Raw genomic sequence first — 26739 nt, forward strand, 5'->3', positions numbered from 1 at the left:
GCTTGATTGAGAATTTTATTGTTTAAGGATATGCATTTACATGCACATTACAAAGCAAATAATTAGGAAATATATACTTTTTCAAATAGCATAAGCTTCTTTTGACCAAGTTAGAAAATAGACCTGGCACCAGTCTTCAAATAATAATAATATAAAACTCACAGGAATTAAAATGGGCATTTTTGACCAAGAGAAACATCATCAGGGTGGGGATATCCTGCCGCTGGAGGCTTTCAAGGTGCGACCACTGATGACCAAGGCTGAAAAACTCACTAAAGCTGAACTTCGGATACTTGTGATGCTGATCGCTTTGGATAAAAAGGGTTTTTATTGCCAACAGGGGCTGACAAACAGCGCTTGGTGATATAAATCTAAGGTTAAATCAACTTTACCTTCCTCATCAGACTTTGGCTACTTTAAGGAACCATTTTCAGATAAATTCTTCCAAAAATACAAACATTTTGGTTCTTCTGATTTCAAATATTGCCCCAAAATCAGGTTGTCTTTGTCGTGGCTTTTCTGGTCTGAGGAAACTGAACTCTCCGCATTTATTGAAATATTCAGGTACCATCGACTCCATTAATCTGTCTAAACCTCAGTAGCCTGAGCAGTCTTTGGTCGTGTAAACCAGCTAGAGGATCAGTTAGCGTCAGCTCTGTCTTCTAGCATTCAGGGGAATATTTAGCATCAGGTTTTGTGCATTTTTATGAGGCAAATAAAACTCCTTCTCTTATGATTTATATATTTATAATTTGAAGACGTACAGAATGAGGAAAAGGAAAAAAAAACTTTTAAAAGCGTTTTCCCCAAAAAGGCACTGAGGGTCCAACAAATATAAAATTATTTGCATCAATCTTAGCACGTAGGTAAAATATACCAAAAGTGAGTCAAAAATTATAATTTGATTTGGATATTAATTAATGAGGGAGAATCAAACAATATTATAAATCATCATACATTCACTACTAAATATTATGTCACTGAAAGGTGTTTTTCTCATTGCACAAGTTGATCTGAGCTTTTTTTTTTTCCTTGACTGGACACGTCTGCGCTTCTTGTATTGAAATTTTTGACAGCTGAGTTTATTGCAAATAGATTTTTTGGTTTGAATTTCCAGTTTTTAGTGACTGAATACTAAAAGAAGCCCTATAATTATTTAAGCATATAAAAATTGGGCTTTAATTTTGTGTCTTGTTATGTTTCGAGGAATAATTCCCTTTATTAAATGCAACTCACATGATTCTGTAATATTCTAAAAACATTTGCACAGGCGCATAAAATATTTGTTTACCAGTGCAGACCGGGGCTTGTGAAGTTAATGCACAATAGCATCTGTCTTTTGCTCGAGCTCTCAATCATATCTGTTAAATCCACAACGTTTAAAAAGATGAAAAGACTACAGTTTTGAGTCCTTGTCAACACGATTCCAACCAGATTTATAATAAAAAGTTTGGACCCAACACAGGGCTGCGACATTAAAACCAACTTTCCCAAAATGGAAAATAAAAATAAGCCAAACACGTAGCACAAATAAACAGGAGTCACATTTGAAACAAAAGCAACAAAAATCAGTTTTCTTAGAAGATGATTATGGAAAAATAAAATTTGCTACTGCACGTGCGGACTGGTCCCTCTCAGGTTCAGACGCTCCACAGAAGGTTCAACAATCCTGTAGCTGTGCTGTGTGTTTTTTTTTTTGTTTTGTTTTTTTTCACACCGTTAAAAAGTCACAGAGAATGAATCGGTGGCACAGGTGGTGGACCACAGTGATGACGTCTCCGTCCCTGATTCATTGAAACCCCCCTCCCCCAACGAAGAAAACCAGATTTTTGCAGATGTGACACAGGAGAATAGGTTTAGGCTTCATAATAGCAGCTTACTATTGAAAAGAATATCAGACATTTGACTTGCTCCGATCCAGCTTCATCTGTTCTGCTTTCCGTGAGCCGTCAGCTCGATCACTCGGGTGTTTACACTGAAAATCAGATCATCATAACAGCTGGATGGGCCTTCTGCAGTATCACCTCACACTTATAACCCTGCCTGACACCCGTCCACATACATTCAGCTCCACCTACTGAAACTTCTTGTTCACGTCTGCTTGTCCTGTCTCAGAGCAGAAACGAACGATCGCCTTTGACTTAACTGCTCCGTTTACTTTATTCACAATCTCTCTCCATCTTAGACTTGACCCTCTCTGTAACTGTATAGACATTCACATAATATTCCTGCCTCCACAGCAGATAAAAAGTATAATTAGACTTTATAGCCTTAATCCTGATCACCAGCTTCCCAAGATGAGTGAAGATAGAAGGTGATGAAGCTAACTGAGCTAGCAGTGGTAACACAGTTCCTTTAGATATCTGTTTGTATGCAGCGCTTCCTTGTTGGGCTTACAGGCAGTACGGCAGTGTCGTTGGTGGTTTCTTTTATGTTCTCGTCCTTCTCAGGTTCCGTGTCTGCAACGTCGCCTCTGCTCTCCTCTGTGATGTACAGAAACGTCCCGCTGCTTCCCTCTTTCGGTGAAGCAGGTGGGGACGAGGACAGCAGGCGGTGGGTGAAGGCTGCGTGGCCAGTCTGAGATGGGAAATGCTCCAGGCGGTCGTGCTCCACCTCTGGCATTGGTGTGATGGTGATGTCATTGAAGGTGGTTGCAGGGTGAGGGTGGGGGTCCGATAAGCCGGAGCAAGGGGGGTGAGCTGGTCTTGAGGTTTCTGGATCTGAGCAGCTGAGCTCTGACGAGAAGTGGCTACAGTGCGAGTCGGCCACTGAAGGCAGGCTGCCGCTCAGGGACGGCGAGTCAAACTCAGAGGAGTTAGTGCTGCGCTGCTCCAACAACTGAGCATCCATATCTCCTCTTGTCTCGTTAATTTTCGTCTCTCCTTTGCTGCTGGCTTTTTTCCACAGTTTTCCTTTGCTCTTCTTGCCCCCTGAAGTGGAGGGTTCCTTTGACCAAGGCGGTGAGGGGCAGCGGTGGCTGTCGTGTTGCGCACAGCAGCAGGTAGAAGGACATGAGCACTGGCACGTGCCACCGCTCACACCTTTGAGACCTGCAGAGCTACTGCTGCAGCTGGCTTCATCCAGGCTGCTGCTGGCGCTGCAATGTCTTACCTTTTCCTGTTTGGACTCCACATCAGCCTGAACCTCCAGACTATTGTCTCTGAAAAATAAAATAAAAACCACTCACATTTAACCAACAGTATGACAGCAAATCATTTTAGTGTAACAACTTGTATCTTTGTGTATTGATGGAGAATCAACTACTCATACTTATGATTACAGAACAAACTATTCCATAAAAGACAAAACAAATTCTTAATCCTTGTGTGCTTTCAGCAGTATTCTCTGCCGAGGAGATAAATATTGCTTGAACTGCTGACCTTTCCAGAGGCATGTAGGCATTGAGGATGGATCCTGCCATGGCTTTTGTGCTGGCGTTGTCACTGATTGTCCCGAGACTGACGGTGGCCGACTCCCCGCTCAGACTGCATCGCTCCTTCTGGACATCAGCCTGCACTTCCATCCTGGGAAGAAGAAGTAATGATACAAAATATAAAACTCTGAATGAAGTTACTGAATTTTCAGGACAGAAGAAGAAAATATTAAGAAAAGATTTTCCAAAACAACACCATGAAATGTACCTACTAAGGCTCTCAAGATGATTCATATGTTAAAATAATCATCAAGTGTGCAAATTCATAAACACTGAATGAAATTACCGCTTTTTGCCAGTTAATAGCGACATTCGGGGTGATACAAATAATTCATTCAGAACTATTCTCTGGCTATAACAATGCAGAGAACCAACCAGGTCCAGTCTCTAACCTGTTGTAGCAGCTGCCAGACAGGCTGCCGGTGATGCTGGCCCCAGCGAGGGCTGTGGTGCTGGCGTTGTCGCTCATGTTGTCCCGCTGAGTGGAGCTCATGCCACAGCGCTCCATGTGGCTGCCGCTCACGCTGAGGCTCAGGCCTGTCAGGCCGCCCACGCTCGCTCCATCGCCAAGGCTGGGATTGTTGAGCCTCGTCTCCGCTACTGAGGTTGTGTCTGAGAGGAAAAGGGGACATTTTATCATTTTAAAGAGGGTTGAAAGAAAGAAATAGGTCAAAAGGATAAAGAGGTAAAGAGATTGAGAAAGAAAGATGCGGGGGAGGGCAGCAGGTGACTCAAAATAAATCAAGATCAGGCCTCAGTGTTCAATTCAAAAAGTTCTTCTGACTTTTATCAAGTTATATCGTTGACCTTACTGACTTTTATACAATTAATCCTGCAACAAGAGATCGGTGACTTCTTGGGTGTGAATAAGTGTCATCACGTCTCACACTTTGCCTCCCTAGAAAGGTCAAAGTCTCCTCTGTTATTCGAATTATCAGTCACGCTGTTGACAGAAGCTGTGAGAAATACAATCCGTCTCCTTCGACGCCTCCCGGGAAAACCGTGCGGAGCCCGGCCTCACGCAGCCGTCAGTTTGACAATGACAAATACACGCTGACAGGAAAACCGCGCCAGTCATTTCACACCATAACACACCTCGAACACGTCCACATCTCCCATGAACAGTTCTGGCACTCCATGGGCTATGAATATAATATGTATGTACACACTAAGACACTGACAGATGCAGGAGTACGTCTGGCTGCCAAACACAGCTGCATACTAAGAGCTGCATGCCCTTGTGCCATGGTTACTAAAAAGTTATTATTTTCCAAACACTCAGATTCTGTGTTCGACCTTAATCAGAGCAAGGTGCCTATAACAATAACAACATGTAAGACTGTCTGTATGACAGGAGAATGTGCATGTGACATATGAAATATCAATAAATTCGATAAATTCTGAGTAAAGCTTTGATAACATCATGTGAAAAACTAACGATATTTAATGATGAGATGAAATACTTGGCAAAAAAAAATTTGAAGAATGTTGACAGAAAAAAAAAAAAGCAGCAGACGTTCAAAAGTTCAAGGAGACAAAAAGGCACCAGATTTATTGATATTCATTTGTTATTCTCTGAGCTTTTTTGGCTTCTGCCTCTTCATCACGGTGGGAAAATAAGTGGCAATGCTTTTCTGTGCCATACAGTGAAATGTAAGAATCTTTATTTAACCTGGTTAACCGGTCAGTTTGAAATGCTCACCTGTGGCTGCAGCCCCGCTACCTATGTTGTCGTTTTCGTCATCAAACTCGATTCGCACCCCTTTGCCGTTGCCAGCAGACACTCCACAGCCGCCACTCCTGCACAGGGAGATCGGGACAACTCCGTAGACGTAAGCCAGCATGATGGGAACACCGATGCCTACATGACACAATGTAAAAAACAAACAAACACACAAATACACATAATTTTATTTCAATATATAAACAGGCTTTTCACATGTCCAGATGTATCTTGGTGAAACTCCAGATTTGCTTTATGTGGTACTCGCCCACCAAAGACCCTATTAAATATTTAAAATGTTGTCGAGAGACAGATGGTGAAGGAGAAACAGACGAGGGGAAAGAGAGAAAACATTTTCTTTCTTACCGACAGTGACTGCTGCAACCACAGGCGACACAATCACAGACAGCGTCACCCCACCAGCTATTACCAAGTTCCTCTTGTGTTTAGAGATGTCCTTGCCCTCGTAACGATTATGAATCTGAGGAGGAAAACTTTTATTAATAACCTCAAAAAAAAAAGGGGAACAGCTGCACAGATTCCTAATCAATATGTATTTTGTAGTTACAACACTAACATTAAGAGAAAAGTCTTTCTTTTATTCAGCCTGGATGTCACATTGTCAAGCTACTTGACCTCCTCCGCTCAAAAATATGTTTTTCTTCTTGTTCCTACAGTTGAATGTTTGAGCTTCACTGTGCAGAATGATTTATGTAAATAGTTTGACTCTAGAAGGCTGTTTTCACATTCATCTGCTGAAAGTGGAAAGTTTCTCTGAGCTCATTGAAAACAAGATTTTAAGGGCCTACAAGCAGGATTTGTGACATCACAAATAATTTGGGAGCCAATCTTGGTCCAATATGCAAAACCACATGGAAAAACCATATAAGACACACATTATTATTCAAAGTAGAGTACTTTATATACATCTTAAAATATGCCTTAAAGGGATTTTTAACTTTCAGTAGGCTTTACTGGAGTTAGCTGGATTATTTTGTTGATCATCTCCACAGTTGCTGACTGTCTTTTGTTCTCTGTGACTCTCTCTGAATAAACTGTTAGTTTGGGCCACCGTATCACTCCTCAGCTGCCTGGTGGTAGCCCTCACCTTTCTCCCCACGTAGACCGGAATGCCGATGATCATTGCTGGGATGGCGATGCCGGCAATGAGGGCGATGCCCACGGGCGCCCCCACCAATGTGCCGAGCTGCCACAGGATCTTCTTCTTTCTGCTCCAGGGCTTCTTACCCCAGAAGGTGCAGCCTGATGGACTGAGGGGGACGGGAGAGAGGAAACAGGTTGTTGGCGAATGTGGAGAGAAACTGTATGTGTGTGTGTGTACAATGGTTACTATGACAACTGAATCTAAGGATAAAGATATGCATGAAAAAAAGCACTTCATAATGTAAAAGAAGTACAATTCAGCTGATCTTTACTTTTTAATATTAAGACAAAAATAATTATTAAATTTCAGTTCTTTGAGTGTTTTCAGACTGTTGGCACTCAGCTAGTAAAACATGTGCAACTAATTAACAATTAAAACTCACAGCAATACAACGACCCAGTTTTTGTTTTTATTGTGTAGATGAAACAAATTATCATCACATTGCTTTCTGGCTTGAATTGTAAGACGTGTATTAACAAAAGAATTTAGGAATAAAAAACAAACTTTCCTTATGAACGCTACAGAAAAAGATAGTGAGTGCTCTCATGGTTAGGGTTATTTTGTCAAACTACTACCTCCAAGGTCATGAAGGAATTATCAAATGAAACACAACTGTAGAAACTCTTTAGTGCAGATAAGTATTTTTTTTAAATCTTACCTTAGGTAGTGCAGGTCAGAGATCTCCTTCATGCAGAGCCAGCAGAACTCACAGCCGCAGACAGCACAGGTCATGTGATTACAGCTCCCATCGTTCATCTTGATGATGTATGCAGCGCACCGAGGACACGGCTTGATGTCATCACCTAGTGGAGGTTGATTGAGGGTGAATCTTTACTGCGGATCTATCTGTGCATGAGTATGCAGCTACAAAAGGTGACGGGTGTGCTGAAGGTTACAGATGTGTGTGATTGCCATTGATGTGTGTATAAATACCAAAAAACCGGTCAGGTTAGTCCGTGTGCATTTGGTATGTATTCGTACGTTACCTGCGGCTCCGCTTTCTTGGCTGTAACTGAGGGAGGACGACCTGAAACTCCTCAGCCGGAAGTTCTGGGCCCTTTGTTGCCGCGCCGTGTCACATGTCTGGTTGGGATGCCACAGCTGTTTGCAGTGGTAGCAGAACTCTGTTCCACAGCCTTCACGCCCACAGGTGATCTTTGGGCAGCTGGCACAGCCGAACGCAATGACTGCGTAACTAGGAGAGGAAAAATACAGCCAAAAAAATGGTGGTGAGTTATTAGGTGGCAGGAGAGCATGGATGTAGTAACTCAGCACAACACTAGGTGTCAGCACGGCTAAACTGCCAAGTATCAGAACAGCTGAGGAGATTAAAACTAGAGGCGGTGAAACTGAGAATACATATCTGATGTGTTTCACATACTTCCAATAAGTATTCAGAGTATGTTCTACAGCAGCGGTTGTTACATAAACACAGGAAACCAGCTGGCTGCTCATGATTTTATCAATGAGCTCTGTTACAACAATTCAATACTGGCACAATCAGTTCTGCATGACTGTGTGTCAACATCCCTCATCGGTCGTTACAAAAGATCAATGTGAGAGCTATTATTGAAAAAGCACATGACATGGCAGAAGCTAATTTCAATGACTTTTTTTGCTATAAACATGCAAATCTAATATGCGAGTCACTAATCTGGAAACCGTGTTATGGCATCAAACTTCCACTGTAGTCGTTTACATCCTACTACAATTACTGCTTCTAACAAATGTTTCTTCTCTGAAAATAATAAAAGCTGCTAAACAGGAGCTCACATTCAGACTTGCTGACTCACAAACCTACTTGTATCCATCTAGTATGGATGAGATGAGACATTAGTATTTTTTTTATTTAAGAGAACGCCTAAAATACTGTAGAAAGGAGTGCAGAGCCTCTGAGTAAGTTAATTATTCTCTGTTAAGAGATTGTTGCAGCCATCCGGTCTCCCATAGTATGGTTATCATGGAAACGTTAGAAAGAACCGACGAGGAAGAGCAAACACTCTGGCTGACGTATGAACTGGACAGTGTGTGACAGCTCTATACGGGGACATCTCTGTGTGCAAACGCATAAAAGGCCCTGTGTGAATTATCAACATGAGAGTCTGCAGCTTGCACGGAGGCCTTCAGCTGATCCGCTGGAACACGACATGAACATGCACAACAACATTATCTACATTTATAAATGTGATTCTGTAGAGCAAAGCCTTCAGACAGACAGATCAGTCCTGCACAAACTCCCTGAAAATGATTTAAGCAGAAATAATGGCATCAGCTTACATACACAGTTGGTAAAATGAGTTAAAATGAGATAAGTATTTGATCCAATAGACATGCTAACGTCAGCTGATACCAGACAAGCAACAGTGAATACAGCTGTGAAGAAAATACCAGTTATATAAAATAACTCTCTTGCTTGAGATCAGCAGAGCAAAATTAACATTTTAATGTTAGAAAAAGTGAGTTAGAATTCATTTATTGCTGGCAAATAACTAATTAACAAGAACAATGTAAACCTTTACATCCATTATATTAAAATCCTCCAACTGGTTTCTTCTTTCTTACTTTGGGGCAAAATTAATATCAATATCAAAAGTTAAAAATAAAAGTAAGGGGATGCAAAGATATTGTACAACTTCTATCATATTTTGTCATATTTTTCAGTAGTTTTCTGTGCACTTGTGTCTGACACAAAAACAAAAGTAGCACTTAAGTGATGTCTATGAAATCTCAACTTTTACACTGCTATTGTTTCTCACTAGTAACTGACAAACAAACAGTCCACTAGTGGGGGTTAGGGGGGTGTGTAGACAGCTTATGCATACCTACAAAGCGTTCAGTCTAGACAGTTTCCAGACTGTCTCCACTAACACCTCGGTGAGGCAAACTGATGGTAAATGGTGTAAAGGTGTCAACTGACGGGGGACTTTCCAAATAAACAAATCCTTTCCATACGTTTCTTTTCATAAAATATTGGTGTAAAAATTGCTTTGCAGTTAAGTTTTAACTCATGATCTGTGAAAATGACATCACAAAACAGTGTTTATATATAAATAACTAGCAGTCCATGCACACTGAACTACATATGACAGCACTGAAAAGCCCAAACTCTGCCCTGCATACAATTTATGATTTAAATAAAGTACAGCAGAGTTCTTAAATTTGGCAAATCTAAACTTACTGAACTGACCAACGCAGCACAAAACTTGCAAGCGTCATTATCCGACAATAAGGAGCCAGGGCATTAACAAGTGGAGAGCGTGGCGGCGAGCCAGAGCTCAACTGTTTTGGAGGATGAGAGCTGAAACTCATGAAAGGGCCATTATTCCGACAGACAGGGACGGCAGTGTTGGTGCAACAAAGCCAAGAGCTTGTGAAGAGTAAAACCATTACTGAATTCAGCAATCACTCAACACTGAACTAATGATGATGACGGGACTGAATGCAGGGAACATGGGCCGCTGCTCCACGACTCTTATGAATACACGAAGACGCTCACTTTGAGTGTGTTTATGCGCGCGTGGCCGTGGCCTAAAGGTGCACAGAACAGCAGGTGAAGCAGGGGCAGGGTGACCCAGTAAGCAGGGGAAACATAATGTTAGCTCAGTTCAGGCTCCGGTGAGCAAACACTTGAATCCCTACTGGCTCCAAACAAACAAGACCCTGACCTGACCCTCACCTACACTGCCATAAAAATTATTTCCCTTCTCAGTAACATATTTTTTTGCTATAGGAGGATTACAGAGACTTAAGCTAATAATTTTTAAATACTCAGTTTCATTATCTAGAAAACTATTTTTTGCTGATTGTTTTCAGTACAGTATGTGATGGTCAACATAAATACATATTCTGTTAACTGATTTATACATATACACACACAAATTATTAGATTAATTTAACTCCCTCGCAGCACAATAACATAATAATCTTTTTATTCCATTTTAATATACTTCCATCAAGTCTGAGGCCGTTTTTCCTGTTCAGCTTTGTCTGTGTATATGTACTCTACCGCCTATGAACCATTGTGTGGCTATAAAAAGACAGGTATAGTCAGATGACAATAGGCATCATCATAATCTTTTTGGGATGACTCATTACTCTGACAGAAAAAAATGGTTTATCACTGCTATGTGTTATTTATAGCTCAGGCATTGATGCAGAAGCTTGGGTGAACTTCAAAGCACATATTACAGCCTTGAAGTTTCCTTGAGGTAGATGATTACTATGTTATTTTGGGACTCTATCACAACATCAAGCACATCTCGGGAAACCGAAATAGATTCCATAATATTAAAAGTGGTAGTCAGTGTGGAAAAAAAATCCCACAGGCCTGAAACTTATATGGCAAACTGGTTCAGTTACAGTCCTAATATGTTATCCAGTAAGTAGCCGGTATAATCCCTCAGCTCTCTCTTTCTTACCCACAGTCTGGGGCGGGGCACCAGCGGCAGTCGGGTTCAGCCACCAGCCACCTTCTCAGCATGAACTCCTCGTACTTCTCCATGAGGGCTCGGTCTCCCAGAATCATTTGGATGTCGTGGGGATTGAAGCGCTCTGAGCACTCGGGGCAGCTGATGTTGACTCTGGACTCCGAGATCTCGATGCGCAGGTACTGTCGCAGGCAGTCTGCGCAAGAGCGGTGGTGACAGGTCATGATGTCTGGGAAGCGCTCGCGTGCATGGCGCAGCAGGCACAGGGGGCATTCTAGGAACTCCGATGAAGACCCGGACACCGATGAAGTCGAGGCTACGCCTGGTAGGGAGTGGGCAGAGGTTTTATCGGGGAACGTCTCTGACTGGACACTTTCTGTGCTGACAATGCCGCCCACTCCAGCACCGGCCTGCGCAGGCTTGGACTTGCGCTTGGTGTCGCGGTCAGGCCGACGTCGCCGACCGAACAGGGAGTGGAGGGAAAGACGCCGCTTCTTGGGGGTCTTTCTAATGGAGGGGAGACTAACAGTGGAGGCAGCTGAGTGAAGGTCTCGTTCTGAGCCTGTGCTGCCATGATGCTGCTGGCGCAGGCTGCTCATCGCGCCAGATGGTACGCCACCGGTGTTACGACCAGAAATCACCACATCAGGAGAGGAGATAAGGGACAGGAAGGGGTGAGGGAGAAAGATAAAGAAAGGGGGTTGGGTTGAAGGGACAGGTCGGTTGGGGTAGGGAGCTGGACTAACGAGAGCTAGGACATGGTGGCTGGAAGCTGGTTTTGGAGTGGTGTGGTCTGTCCCCGGTTTAAATCACAGTAAACAGGTTCTTGTTGATACTCTGAGGTGTAGATCAGACAAAACCTAAGAGGGAAAGAAAAAAAAAAACAGAAAAAGATCAGTTACTGAACCAAAGCTGAATGCATTAACTTTTAATGTTATAAAGCAAAAACAGAAGCATTTGGAAGCACGATGTAGTGGTGTGTTTCTCAGGATGCATAATGTTAAAAATACAACAAAATCTCAGATGAGACAACTATCAGTGATGCGTACTGGTCTCTGTTTTAAGGCAAAACCATCCCTTTGATAATTAAGATTTTTCTGGCAGGCTCCAAGCATGTTTTCAGGCGTGTCTTCTGTTTTGTGTGCATGTCAGTGTGCTTACATAAACAACTGCAAATTTTCCCTAGAGTGCGTATTAGTCAACCGGAGGCAAAATGAGACAAAATACTGTGTTTTTCCATCACAGCTGTGTCAATGTACTTCTAGAGCAGCCGCACCTTGCCTCAAGTGCTTCCACATGCTCGTCTTAAACACAATATGTAAGTATAACTGATGAAAAAACCCCCCAAAAGAAATACTAAAAATCTTGAAGTAATTAGAAGATAATTTCATGCTGAGATAAACCAACACACAGTTTGGGGGTGTGGTGTTGTGTGAGCTTCCAGAGAGTTGACAAATCGCATCCCAACTAATGAATTTACATGTTTTGGATAAATATCTCTGTCCTGGACTGATTCCTAAAGAGGTCAACTGATGGAGGCATTTGAGTAAGGGACATAACCCCAAACTTTAACAGTGGCACCTGATGCTGTGCTACGGCCAAAATACAATAATATGTACTGTATGTATGTCTGAAATCTCTTAAAGCTGGTCCGAGAGCTTGAGGGAAAGGCTGTGTGTATCTTGAAGTGAGCTTTTAAAGTTTTAAAATCATAACAGATGAAAAGAAGACCAACAACCAGATTCCAGCTGTTAAAAGAAAAAAAAAAAAAATCAAACATACTGGACACATGACAGCCTTAAATGGTCAGTGACTCAGTTGGGAAATCAGGCAAACTTGCAAAGATTTGAATCCAAAAGTCTGTAGATTTTTTTTAAAAGTGACCTGCGTTGTTTGTTTTTTTTGCAGACCAGCACAAACAGATCTAAAATCAATAACCCCGGACAAGTCAGGTTATAATACGGCTTTAAATAATGTGGTGTGTTCCCAGCTGAAGTGAAGAAACAGCATGTTTTATTCATCAAATGTGTCTAACTCATCTGTGATTTGGAAAACGTAACACGGCACTAAAGACAAAAGACTGACATCAGCAAACCGTGCTGCAGCTGAGGGCTTGTGAATGTTATTAAAAAAAACACTTGCATCTCCTTGGAGTATACCGTCATTTTAACCATGAGGTACACACACACACACACACACACACACACACACAATGTGGGTTTATTATTGCATTTCAACACAATGTTCCCACTAGTCCGAACAACATACTTGTGCCCTTTTTAAGAGATTGCATGCATCTCTAGTTTAACTTCTCGCCATGTTTAAACCACAGGATTTCAAAATTTCGGTATTTCTGTGATACCATGAGATCTTCCCTTCACTTGTCTTGATATGCCCACAAAGCTGCAGATTCAGCTTACAACGAATAAACAACGTGGAGGACGAAGGATGATTTCACTCTGCCTCTGAATGCTCCAACTTGTGTTTGTGTGAATGTCTGTCATTAGGGACTAATTTCAGGAAAATTCCTGCAGGAGCCAAAAGGTGACTAATTAACAAGCCCACTGCAAATCTCAACTGGGACAGCAATCCTGCACTAACCTACTAACCTTGGTCTGACAGGCTGTGGGTTTTTTCTCCCCTCATGATGACATGCAGGCAGCAGTAAAGTTTTACTACAGCTACTTTAGTTTTAGAGGACATCTTTTTTTTTTTTTAATTTACTGCGGAGGGCTTTTAACTCCGCAGCCGAAAGCGACACTCAGTCTGATGCCTAGAGTGCATGTGTTTACTGTTGACTGTTGCCTCGTCCTTATCAACCAAATATTATCAACTGAACTGACTTCACATTAACACGCAGCACTGGGTGATTTGATCACATGACAAAAACTCAAAAAAGGAAAGGTGTAAATGCACCACGGTCCACAGAAGAGCATGACATGGAAAGTGGAATATCATAACAAGTGGTCACTTGATGCACATTTAAGTGTTCTTCTGATGCCAAGTGCTAACTGCAATCCATCTCAACTGGCTCTCGACACGTTTGAGATACAAGGTCTAAATATGGCCAACAGCCTGCAGGGAGAGTCTCGCTATTCACTATCCCACCTTTCTGATCACCTCTGTTGCATGAGAGCTCCAACAGTTTGCTCCGAGTGGCTTATAACACACAAATGAGATGGAAGGTGTATTTGGCTTCCTTAGATTCACACAGGTTTGCCCACTGCACAAAGAAACGAAGGCTGTAGTTGCCAGAAAATAACAAACACTCAAGCTTAATGATGAGCTCTATGAAAAGGCCTATAAACCTATAAGAAATAACAACAAAAAATCACAAATTGGTTAAGTCTGATCAACAAAAATACAAGTAGAAGGCTGAAAAGGACAACAATCAACAGAGAACAGGTCACTGACACAGGTTTACCAATTAATGATTTACCACTGGCCTAAAAGCAATGGCTCTGCTAACATTGTGGAGCTAGCTGTAGGGACACTGGTGGGTTTTGGCTTTTTTGACGATTCAGTTTGGCTTATGTTTTTATGTTTTAAAAGACTACTTCCCTTTACATAGGAAATGATTTTTCTGTTTTTTCTATCTGGTGCTCCGGAAATTAGGGCACAAATGACTTGGTCCTGTTGAAGCTGTTAGATGTTTCATATTAAATTGTCAGAACCTTTCCGCAACTGACAAATGTTTACTGTCAATGAATATTTTCTTTCCCTTAAGTGTTTATCTTTCATCTACTACACACACCTTGACTGTAATAAGAGAGCTATAAAACATGGGCAGTGTAAACGTCGAGTCCTGTTCCCTCTTAAGGTCACATTCAAAGCACAAGTAGTTAGGGGTTTTCCACTGGCACTTTTGGCGCCGCCGAGTCAAACCATGTTGATTTGCGTTTCCATTACCAGTTTAAATGCACTGAGTTGTGCTGAGTTGTGCCTGAGATGGACCCAACTCCGGAGTTGAGCCAAAGTGTGTCCGACCTGCCTCCGTGCCGGTTGCGGTGACATCTCGATGACCACGGCCAACACGTGACAACCCCCCTTCTCCTGCTTCTCCCCCTCAAACAAGCGTGTGTTCTGAGATGCAACTCATGTCTGTGCTGGCAACCAGAGAGAAAGATGTTTTTAAAAGCATCTGTGTTCAGCTCTCAGTACTTTTGTAGCTTCTAATTGAATCTCTGAGGTTTGAAGTTTAGTTTCTCTCCTGTGTTTCTGTTTGTACTTCCAGATATCTGCTTTATTTTATCATTTCCTGATCGCTTTCAGCCGTATCCGAGTCGTGTTAAGTTACTGCTGATAAAAACCTTTCCTGCTGCTGCTGCTTATTATTGTGAAGAATTTTTCCACTGTTTTGCAGTCACGACTTTGTCCACTAGTCACAGCCATGACGTATACAGCCCGCTGCTATTCGACTCAAGACCAGTGCATCATCAGTTAAAGATACACTTTCAAACGGGTGGCCCTGGAGATGCAAATCTGTGCCATGCTGGGCTGATGAAATGAGTCAAACCAAGTCAAGCCAGGCCAGCATACGCGTATGGAAAAGGCCTAAGTGATTGCTGCGATATCAGGGTGATAACAGAGCTGTTAAGACTTGGAAACAACACTTGAATTAATGAACCACACCCATTTCTAAGACCACAGCATAACAAGAAAAACATGGCCATAGTCTGAATGACAGATGGGATGATAAACTCACAGGCATACCTCTCTTATGGGAGGAAAGCAGTAGTAGCTAGTAACTGACTGCATGGACATAGAAATAGTTGGTGTACTCTTTTTTGCATATACAGTACATATAGGTTTAAAGCACTTACTGTCAAAACCAGGAGGACTACAGTCTTATTATTGTTGGGCAAAGCTGGCAATTCATTAAAAAAAAACCCTAAATAAAACAAACATGGGGTGTTGTAGAGGACAAGATGTTATTAAGCAGCTATATTTTGCTGACGACAACATATAAGTAAATTAAATATAATGTTCACTTATATGTTAAACTGTGAAATAAAGATAAATAGGATGTAAAAGTCTAACTGCATGCTATCAATCCATCAAGTCTACAAGTTATCAAGCCATTAACACAGCCTCCGAGTTGTTAAGGATAATGTGCTTTAATTGGTGGTTCTGAAGGTTTAAGAGTCACGTCTCAAACCTAAGCCTGCATATAACGTCTGAAATCTAAGCGACACAGAGCACCAGCGGGTAAGGCAACATGAGATGATGTGAGGCGACACGTCAGTCAGTTTTGTTGCTGCTCGTTCCGTGAAGCGTGTCAAGGACTTTAGCGGATCTTCCCTGAGACGTGGCACAGTTGCCTGTAAACTAGCAATGAGTAAAAACTAGTGCTGAGATTCACTCAATCAAATTCACCCAATCAGGTAACATCTGTATACTTAAAAATTTATCAGTTCGGTCCCAAAAGTCAAATTTAAATACTTAAAAATATGTTTTATCAAGAAATGGCAACTAACCTCAACAGCTTTTTTGTTGATTCAGTTGGTAACCACAGAGATAACTTTACAGCTCCACAGTGAGGCTTATCTGATTCAGGCCAAGGTTTTGTACTAATGCGATAATTGAACATCATAACAAAGCTTGATGATGTATTAGGTCAAGTAACCAAGTCATGTGAGAAAGAGGACATTTTAATAAGACAGAGGAGCAATTTCAAGCAAGCCGCAAGTCAATGTGAAATTACAATCCCAAGGCGTAATTAAACTGGAAAAGCCTGCCTCGGCTCTGCACCGAGAGTGAGTGGGACTTTCCATGTGACTGTGGTCACTGTGTGTGTGTTTGTGTGCACATGCATGTATTCAAGTTCTGCGGCTCAAGGGCAATCACATGCAGCCTCGGTTCACACACTGGGATAGTGTCCCAGTTCCTGAGACAACCCCGGGCTAGGAAGCCTGCTGCGGCTGAATAAATGGTTTCAACGTTGCGTCAACTCTTAAATGAAATCACTGAGTTTGCATCAACTGATGTTCATGATCACCACTGTAAAATGATTTAAACCAGTGGTTTTCTACTGGGGAGTCTGGTCAATGCAATGTTACTGAATTAAGGTTTTTTTGGAGAGCCATGCCATAATTTATGTGTCAAAATGGAAGGGGAAAGAACACTACCAATCTCTCCCGGGGCTGTAGTGGTAATGGTTTTAACAAGTATGGCCTTTAAGACCACAGAGCAATAACACCTTGGCTCCTGCGTTGCAATAAACTAAATAAATTTAGGTTTCCATTGCCTGTAATTTTGCAAAGAGACAATTAGGTGCATAATTGCAGTGGAACATTTTATGTTGCAGGTTGTGACTGCAAACTTGCATGTCAAACCCTATTTCATAAGTACTATTTGTCATTTGGACTATTAATAAGCTATAAATAGAATATAAAACCCTCCAAAGAAACATCCTTTCCTGAATATTCATATTAACATTGTTCCACTGTCCTTCTGTTTAAGTAAACAGAAGAACAGTAGTCCAAATAAAACCAGACAACGGTAAACATGAACTACAGATGCAATTCCTCTTGCGGAACAAATCAGTTGCATAATATATATTGCATAATTGTAATATATAGTGTATTATATAGTATATTATAACAGTGTTGAAAATGCAGCATCTTCTAAAAATCACTGACAGGTTAAAATATACAACACTCCAGTAAAATGCTTCAAGTCAAAAAGTTGATGATATACTGAACAGTATGAAATGAGGGCTTTTTGAAGCACTTGTAAATCTACCTTTCACTTGTCCAGGTACAAAAGTCACTTGTCCAGGTAAAATGACTATAATTTACTTTCTTTCATTTTGTTTGCGAATGCAGAGTTCAGACGAACATACAGTTGAAAGCATTCAAACAGTGTCAACATATAAATGATTCAATTTATGAATTTTATTAAAGTCACTACTTCCCTGTTAATGATCTTTTCATTTGATCCTGAATTGCAAAGCACTTTGTAAAGTCTGTTTCACTATGAGCTCTATAGATTAATCATTGATCATCCTTCTGACATTGAATAGGATATATCTATCTATCTATATATCTATATATATGGGCATGTCATTGATATGGATACGTGGTGTCGACACTGTTGTCATAGACTCATGCAGTACTCTACATGAGCTGAAATGAAATAAGTGCACATAAATTACGTAAATAAATATGAAATAAATATTAGCAATATTTATTCACCTAATTTTTTAATTAACAATATTCATTTACAGCACAAATAAATGTAGGCCTTATGGACGGATAGATGGACCAATAAGAATCTATCTTAAAAACAAATCTCGATTCTCACACCGTCTATATGGTCCTTAAATATGACAAAATAACAAAACTGACCTATAGGGAATTAATTTGCTTAAACTTAAAGCCAAACAGTTTCACTTCATTCAGTCATGATGAATCAGCATTGGGTTTCCTAATAACTGAAACTAACTGTCAGTTTTAGTTGCTGTTTACAACAGTTACTGAGGTCAACAACCTTTTAACAGCTGAAGAAACATCCTGTTAAGACTTGTTGTGTAGTGTTGGTTAGTATCTGTATTAAAAGATCTGTACGTCCTTTTATAGCAGGTTTTAATCTTGTGCTTTGACGCTTGTTTGTTCGGATGTCCTTTAGTTTACATTTAGATAACAGATTGTGCCTTTAAAATGTTTACAGAACAGTAATTCATCTACATACAGGTGTAAGTCAGACCTTAACAGTTTTTTTTCTGCCTCCTGCTTTAAATGTGTTCATGTCTCTGACACCTGAGCTGCCTCTACACGTTTCTTTTTAAATCTTGAATCAGTTGCACTTTCTTTTTGAATCAGTTCTTTACTTTCTCTTTGTGTCTCACTTCTGTTTCCTCTCTCCTGATTCCTTCACTCACTCTGAAAATGTAAAAACCTTCCTGTCTGAGAGAGCATGAAGCAGAAATTTAACTTGTACGGTGTTGATTACAGTTATTGTGGACAAACGACACACAGTGGGAATACATCAGCAGTTAAGCTCTCCAAACTATCTATATTAACATTACTGTAATGTAAAGCAGCAGCATCTGATAAACTGGACGGTTAAAACAACACTAATGTCAATTTAACAAACTTTAGCTTCACTGAAGAGCTTTTCTTACTTTGTTGTCTTTTGTCTGACATTATTATTTGATACTGCACATGTCAGTTAATGTCATATATGATCCTCTGAACTCCGGTTCATTCGTCTGTCTCATGAAAGCGGCTCCAACCTGCCCGCTAGCGTCAGTACGGAGGGTTCGTTTGTTTTAAACACCCGCGTAGCAGGAGCAGGTGGTGGTTTGTTGGTCCATGTTAACAGTAACAGCTGTCTCATACGTGTTCAAACAGAAAACAAAACAAGCTTTCCTAGAAGCTACAACAAACTGATGTAGGAAGCCAGTCTGAGCTAACAGCTGTAGTGATGAAAGTTTGCGTAAACGCTATTTCTGAATTTGAGGGGTGGCTAAACGGCATCTAGTGGGTTTAGCGCTCCTGCTACCCTGCTGGTATAAAGTTACATTTGTTTTTATTTGTTTCTTTCAGGAGGGGCAGGAGGGGGGTCAGGCAATGGTAGGGGAACAGTGCACATAGTGAGAAGACACTTTTTTATTTTTTTAAATGACTTTTAACTTGTCTGGTGGGGCAAGTAAATTTCTCTTCCACTTGCCCTATTAAAAAAAATCCATTTGTCCCGGACAAATGTTCCCTTGTGAAATGTTTTTTCTTTACACATGATCATTACATCTGTGTTACTGGATGTCAATTAAATGTAAAATGTAAGTTTAGAAGTGCGTAAATGGGGAGAGCGACAATAAATTGGTTTAAAAGGAGTTTGCTTTTGGCACTGAATCAACATGAGCACAATTTATCACCTTTGAGTGTTGGATTTACAGCTGTATATGAAAATTGAAGAGAGCTCGCTGTTCTCCTGCCACATCTGCCAAAAATGCTCTTTTCTCTTGAGTCCCCTTTACTTTACATGTGAGACAAACCAGACCCTGATAAAACACATTTGTTTTAATGCCACTGGGATTGAGACAAACCTCAACATAGTTTTGTAATTTAAACAGATACATTACATACATTTCCTGTCTGCTGCATGTTGGAGTTTGGCTTTTTTTTTTGACAATGACAATACAATGTGAAGCAGAAACCATCCCAATGCTACAACTCTTGAGTGACAATGTTTGCTCTAGATGGCTTGTATTTGAAGATGGGTGGGTAATTAAGAGGAGATCAAATATAAAAGCTAGTTGGGAGGTGATGTAAGCTTCCTGGTGTTTTGCGAGGTTGGCTACCTACGCTTACATTCGAAGAAATACCTCATACGATGAATATCTTCCGACACTAGAGACCTGTAGCTCAAAGTGTTCTTCTACAAAGTGTTCATCACGTACACTAATTTCCTTCGACATTCCAGCCAGAGAACAGACTTCCTGATCATGACAATGCATTCAGTTATTATAGCTTTGGACAGAGGAACAGCTCAGAGACTTTTTTTTTTTTTTTTTTACATAACTTTGTTTGCCTACCACATTGACAGGAAATATTTCAGCTTTTTTGAAACTGTCGGCTGCTGTTTACAGCACCAAACATTCCTCTGAAGCAAATTCACACTGGGATAAAAAAGTTATTGTTAGACTGTTCAGTGCTCATCAGGTGTAGGCCAACTTTCTGTCAGCCAGACATCGGAATAACCCTGTAGCTTAATGAATCTCTATTTAGCCTATTATCTGCCAGCCAAAGTATAATAATAATGTCTGACGTTCAGAGTGACGACAGGAGGTACTGGAGTGAATGCCTCTGTGGCTGCGTTCAGCACTATTTATTAAACAGTCTGATTTACAGCCAACAGAGCAAAGGTACTTTTCCACTGTATCTGTTACCTTGCGCTGAGGCAACAACTGCAATTGAATGACAGTGTCATTAAAACTAAGGATGCAACTGAAGATGCAATGATCAGTGTTTTCTTTTCTCCATACACTTCCATGGAGACATCAAATAAAGAAATAAGCTCCTTTTTTTTTCACCAAAATGTCCCATCTTTTGCACAACGGGGGAGCAGGAAACCATACCATTTGTCTGCCACTAAAAGGGATTTCCACACCGCTCAGAGAAGTTCTGACAAGAACGACACAGGAAAAGATCACAGATGTACTCTATGAATACAAACACGCCCACACATTCATTGCAATAGCAGCTTGAGTTTTGAGCAAGAAGTTTCTCACATTTCTGGATGCGCTGGAGGCATCTGTATGTCTAGTTTTGATTCTTGGTGGCTTCTAAATATATACCAGACTTAATGGTTCAATTGTAATTTTTGAATGTCTGCGTCACTCAGAAATGTCGCTGTTATCTTTACATCTGATGTGTAAGACAAAGCTTTTGTGGGTCATGTGAGCTACGCTACATTAAAATCATCACACAGCTCAGCTCTGACTCTGTCTGCTTGAGCTACAGCAGGAGTCAAACACTCACCTGCTACAGCTACGGCCTCTTAACCATCAGTAGTTTTCTGGAGAGAGCCGTCGATGAGTACGGGAATTTCTTGGCTCAAATGAAAACCACCTATTCTCTCCATGTGGGCTGGAACATCTTTTAGGCAATGACCACTCAGTCTCCTCAAATATCCAAACAGAAAAGTTGTCCTGCTTGTCAGCAGACTTGTTCAGCCGTAGAGTTTGTGGTCTACAACCAGAGACGGAGTTGAGCTGCCTCTCTATGCGTTTGTTTAAAAAAAAAAAAAACACTTTGGCTGCATACCTGTGCCCCTCCATTAAACAAGCAGCCCCAGCTCCTCTCAAAACAATGCAGTGAAGAGCTGGTGAAGAAGCCGTGCTGAATAATGTCTAACAAACCAAACTCCTACAGGACTCAGACTGCTATACCTGACATGAACACAGGCCACAGCGCCTTATTATTGTAAAGAAAACAGGCCAGGATGGAGACTATTTTATGTTTCTTTGTTTAAATCAGCATTAACAACTATCTGTGGCATAATCCACAAGTTTGAGCACCAACAAAAGTAACTTTAAAAGTTGCTTTTTTTGGATTAGGTAGATGAAAACATTTAGATTCCCTATGAGAAAACATTTTTTATCCTCCTGAAATAATTGAATAATGTCCACGTACAAACTTTCTTAATGTCTGTGCCAATCTCTCATGGGAGCAGCATGGGTGGCACAACGTGAACCCATTTCATCAGGCCTCTACATCATGACTCATCCAATTACTACATACCATGAGAGTCTCCTCACTGTCTGTGTTTTCTGCTAAAGGCTTTTCACCCCAACCAGCGGGGGAGAAGGAAGCAGATGGGTGGTGTTGATGGGGGAGACAGCCCTTTCTGTGCTACAATGAAGGAGGAAAGAGACACCAAAAGCTATTCACAATCCACCAGCAGTGCCGAGGCTCACCGTTTGATCAAAGCCACGGATGCACAGATTTGACTGCCTTTGAATTTATTTTAGCTTGAAAATTTGAAGTGATGCGTGAGAAATAAGTGAATACAATGAAAGCACCCTCTGTCCTTATTTAGTCCACATACTGTAGGAAAACATAGCAAATAATGTTCATATTTACTTACAAGTAAAATGTCCAAATTTAAATAATTTTTATATTGGAAAACTAAATTAAATACATCCTGGAATAAGCCCAGGACTGAAACCGGATCTTAAAAGATAACAACCACAGAGTGTGATAATATTAGCCTACTTCTTTTAAAAACCAACTAAAACTAGAAAAGTCCCTTTTTGCTGGATACAATGTTCGCTATCTGTCCCTGGTGGACAAATGTTTGCTGGCTCATTCATCAAGCCAAGGCGGAAGGGAAGATAAAGTCTCCATGCTTGTAGATAGGAGACATTATTTAAAGTATGCAAATGTTTGCTTCGATTCACAGCTGATGGATCTTGTGTGTCTCTGTCAAAGGCTGCTGTCACACCAGTGATAGAGCTGTGATGATTACTGAATTATACAAATACAGCTTAAAATAAAATGTTTTGATTGCCTATATGCAAAGAACGTCTCCATCCGTCAAGATGAATATCAAACAGCATGTCTACTGGTGTATGCACAGAAAGGAGGCGCCACATGCATAAGACATTCATTTGGGACATTTAAATAGTCGGTTTTCTTTGTTTTCTATAGCAGAGCAGATCTAATGCATTGTTGATGAGTTAATGGAAAATATTTTTCATCATAAGAAATTGACAATATATTCCACAAAACAACTGGTCAGCCAGTTTAGGTCAGTTAACCATGAACTAGTTGAGACTGGAAAAATTCTGCCCTAGCTTAAGTTTTTTTTTTTTTTTTTTTTTTTTTTTTTACAAATTTGAGGTGGGGTAATGGAAGCCCTGTCTGTAAAAATGTGACAAGAAAGGTGTACTCACAGGAAAAATTAAGGTTAAAAATCACAATCCTGAGTACAACTATATAAAGCCATGGAATATGCTTAAATGGGTCCCAAATTTTACCAAATGTATGAGCATAAACAGTTTGATCCTAAGCACATTCAGCAAATCTGAGATGGAGATTATCTGAGCTAAACAGTAAAAAGCCATCAGGAGAAAGTAAAGCACTATGACTATCTGACAGAGAGCTCCAGTCCAGTCAGGATGACTTAGATTCATTTAGCATACCAGCTATAACAGTCACACGGTAAATAAGGAAGGACTGTGCCCTGAAACTGATGTGTTATCTATTCAGGAAAACACTGTTGACTAAACCATAAAGTGATGACAGAAGAAACATTGTAGGAGAGAAGAGCTGCAACGATTAGTAGATAATAGTTGCCAACTATTGAATTAATCGCCAACTATTTGGATAATCATTTTGAGTCATTTTTAAGAAGAAAATTTCCAGATTCTCTGGTTCCAGCTTTTCAAATGTGAATATTTTCTGGTTTCTTTAGTCCTCTATGACACGTAAACTGAACATCTTTGAACGTTACTTTCAGCTGTGGGAAACAGACATTTTCCACCGTTTCATGAACCAAACATCTAAACGATTAATCAAGAAAAATAATCGACAGAATGAATCGATAACGAAAATAATTGTTGGAAACTATTGGAGAGCATTTCCACTCACTGAATGTTTGATAGCAGGTCAAAAGTCACATTTTCACAGTTTGGCTCAGACATAAATTTAAACATTAGATGAAGCTCTAAACGTCTACAATAAATATTTGGCTCTAAATAACCCAAACACTGACTGCACTGGTATCGGGTCAATTCTTGGTGCATATTACATGTTAAACGTAATAACATCTAACTATTTTTGTGACTTCTGACATTGTGAAGCAGAAAAACGACACACAGTTCAGCTAAGCTATGACAAATGTAGAGTAATTAAACAAGGTAATTGTAAGAAAGGATAATAACACGTCTTTCTGAGTCCAAACAAAGTAACCGAAATTAGGATATTGATAGTGTTATATCGTATAAAAAAGAACCAACCCACGAAGATCTGATAGAAATGTTTGGTTTAACAAGTAATGACAAAATCAAGATAAGTTAAATCACTCACAAGAAGATGAAACAGAGGACGGACCAACATTTGTTTACACTTTCCGCCTGGCTAAGCAGCGTTAGCCTGCTAGCTACCGACTCAGATTCAGCTAGCAGGAGGCTAGTGCCTAACTTTAATCACCCAAAGAGTTGCTGACAAGCTAAGCTAAAGTGTTTGATCATATGCCACACAGTTAAACGACAATATGGTACATCTAAGTTAACCTAAAAGGTCATATAACTTTAGCTGAAGTCAAGAGGAAGCATTATGTCCATCCAGAGATCAAACAGGAGAAATTACGAGCTAACCAACTAAGCTTAAAACTGCTAGCTTCTCAGCAGCCTCGAAATGAAGGAAGTTCGGATCTGTTGCGATATTAACCAACGGTTAGCGACTTCGGTCTGTAAAGCTCATTATTATCAAAGCTTACCGTTTAATTTATCCCCGTTTGCTTTTACTTCAGCGAATATATGTAGCTACGTTGTTGTCTCCATCTATCAGGGGCACCGTAGTTGAAGAATTGTTGCAGAAAACTTCCCCGGACAAGCCGAGGTACATATTCCCCGAGTGAGTCTGCTGCTGCCGTCGAGTCGGCGAACATAACAGAAACATATATGACACTTCCGGTCGAAAATTTTCGCCTTTCACAATAAGACATAGGACGGGTTCACAATTTTTCAAGTCTGTCTTAGAACATCAGTTAGGTGCCCATATGAACACTGAAAGTGGTTTTCCGCGCTGTAATCATTCCTCCTGTTCATACTGGGTATTAAAATATCACTTTCAAATGTGTTTTCAATGTAAGTGATGGGGGCCAAAATCCACAGTGTGTCCACACAGTTGTTTTTGTTCAGTCTGAGTTAGTCATATCAAATGGATATCTGCCACATTTACAATCTCTTTTGCATAAAATTCCCTCTTTGTGTTTCCTTGGACAGTGTTTCCCTGTTGAGCTGTGGTGGAAGTATACTAAAAAGAGGGACTTTGGCACTAAAAAGACTGTAACGTTGAAAGATATCTACTTGTTTTGACTCTTTTGGATGGCTGAAGCTTCATATTAGCTTCAGATATAAACCTTTAAATACATTTTTGCACAGAAGGAGGACTGTGGGTTTTATCATCACTTACACTTTAAGTGCATTATGAAGTGATCTTCTAATGGTCAGTATGAGCAGGAGGAATAGTTACAGCCAGAAAAACCTATTTCAGTGTTCATTTGGGCACCTGACTGTTGCTTTAAGACAGACTTGAAAAATTGTGGACCCGTCCTTCAATATAAGGTTTAAATTCCTTTTAGTATAGCCAGTGGTGGAAGAAGTACTCAGATTCATCACTTACATAAAAGTTGTAATAACACTGTAAAAATACTCAAGTTACAAGTAAAAGTGTTGTACAAAATGTACTTGATGCATCAGAAGCAAATATAGCAATATAGTATTATATTAAGCAGAAATTTAATGTTGTAACTGGTAATGGTGATGCTAATTTTAACTTCTTTACATTATATTGGGTAGTTTAATCAATGACAATGAATGCTTAATATTAAAACTAGCCTTAATATTAAGCAAGCCATATGTTTTGAATTGAAATAATTGGAAAATTAAATAGTAACTATAACTGTAAAATAAATGTAGTGGAATACAAAGTTACAATATTTCCATTAGAAGTGTAGTGGAGTACAGTTTAATGTATAAAATGAAAAGTAATGTACAAGTACCACAGGATTGTACTTAGGTAAAGCACTTAAGTATTTACTCATTTTCCACCACTGGAAATTAAGACTGTGTTTTGCAGCAGGGCTGTAGGTAAAAGATTATTTTCATAGTCAATTAATCTGCTGATTATTTTCTCAATTAATCAATGAATCATTTTGTCTTCAAAATATCAGAAAATAGAGCTCAAAGCAACACCTTCAAATGTCTTGTTTTGTCAGATCAGCAGTCCAAAATCCAAAGATATTCAGTTTACTATCATGCATGACTCTGAAAAGCTTCAAATTCTCACATCTGAGAAGCTGCAACCGCTGACTATTTCACATTTAAATAACATATTAAGCAAAACAATGAAAACAAAAAAATCAACATCGAACAACTTTGGACAATTCTACCAACACTAAAACATTTTCATGGTTATTTTGCTGTGGAGAGTTTATAGAATTTACTGCAAAATATTAACAAAACAAAAATCAAAAAATAACATAAAACTACTTGTATCATTTTTTTTCAGGAGAAATTGTGATTTTTCTCTCGTGTCCCCAAATTTATTATTGAAAGCAAATTCTGTGCTTTTATTTGTGAGCCAAATCGCTCAACAGGAACTTCCTGTTCTGATGCAGCTGCTCAATTGACACGTTGTCAATCTGTTGTTTATGTTTATGTAGAAGTTTTTGAAATACTGCCACCCTGCGGCCACAGTGATGTAGTTCCTCTATACGGTCATGAAGGGAAAATAGTGCACACACACACACACACACA

General features: G+C 40.1%; 1 protein-coding gene across 1 annotated transcript; it reads right to left on the bottom strand.

Annotated features, from left to right (window-relative positions):
* Position 1: 1 nt before the first annotated feature.
* On the bottom strand, positions 2-24855 carry LOC137198815 (E3 ubiquitin-protein ligase RNF19A-like). The gene is made up of 10 exons (XM_067612775.1): positions 24696-24855; positions 10740-11608; positions 7308-7516; positions 6980-7124; positions 6265-6427; positions 5523-5637; positions 5136-5294; positions 3826-4045; positions 3381-3524; positions 2-3160 (listed from the first exon to the last, which is right to left on the bottom strand). The coding sequence occupies exons 2-10, from the start codon at positions 11345-11347 to the stop codon at positions 2356-2358; spliced, it is 2568 nt and encodes an 855-aa protein (XP_067468876.1). The 5' UTR covers positions 11348-11608; positions 24696-24855; the 3' UTR covers positions 2-2355.
* Positions 24856-26739: the final 1884 nt, after the last annotated feature.

This window comes from Thunnus thynnus, chromosome 15, assembly GCF_963924715.1.
Source record: "Thunnus thynnus chromosome 15, fThuThy2.1, whole genome shotgun sequence".
Taxonomy (NCBI): Eukaryota; Metazoa; Chordata; class Actinopteri; order Scombriformes; family Scombridae; genus Thunnus; species Thunnus thynnus.

What these genes read in the sequence shown, in the direction of transcription:
- LOC137198815 (XM_067612775.1), bottom strand. Translation starts at nt 11,347, where the DNA reads ATGAGCAGCCTGCGCCAGCAGCATCATGGCAGCACAGGCTCAGAACGA. An exon ending in CCAAGAAAGCGGAGCCGCAG is followed by an intron (nt 7,125 to 7,307) that starts GTAACGTACGAA and finishes AACCTCCACTAG; the next exon opens with GTGATGACATCAAGCCGTGT. An exon ending in TAGCGGGGCTGCAGCCACAG is followed by an intron (nt 4,046 to 5,135) that starts GTGAGCATTTCA and finishes TTTTCCTCTCAG; the next exon opens with ACACAACCTCAGTAGCGGAG.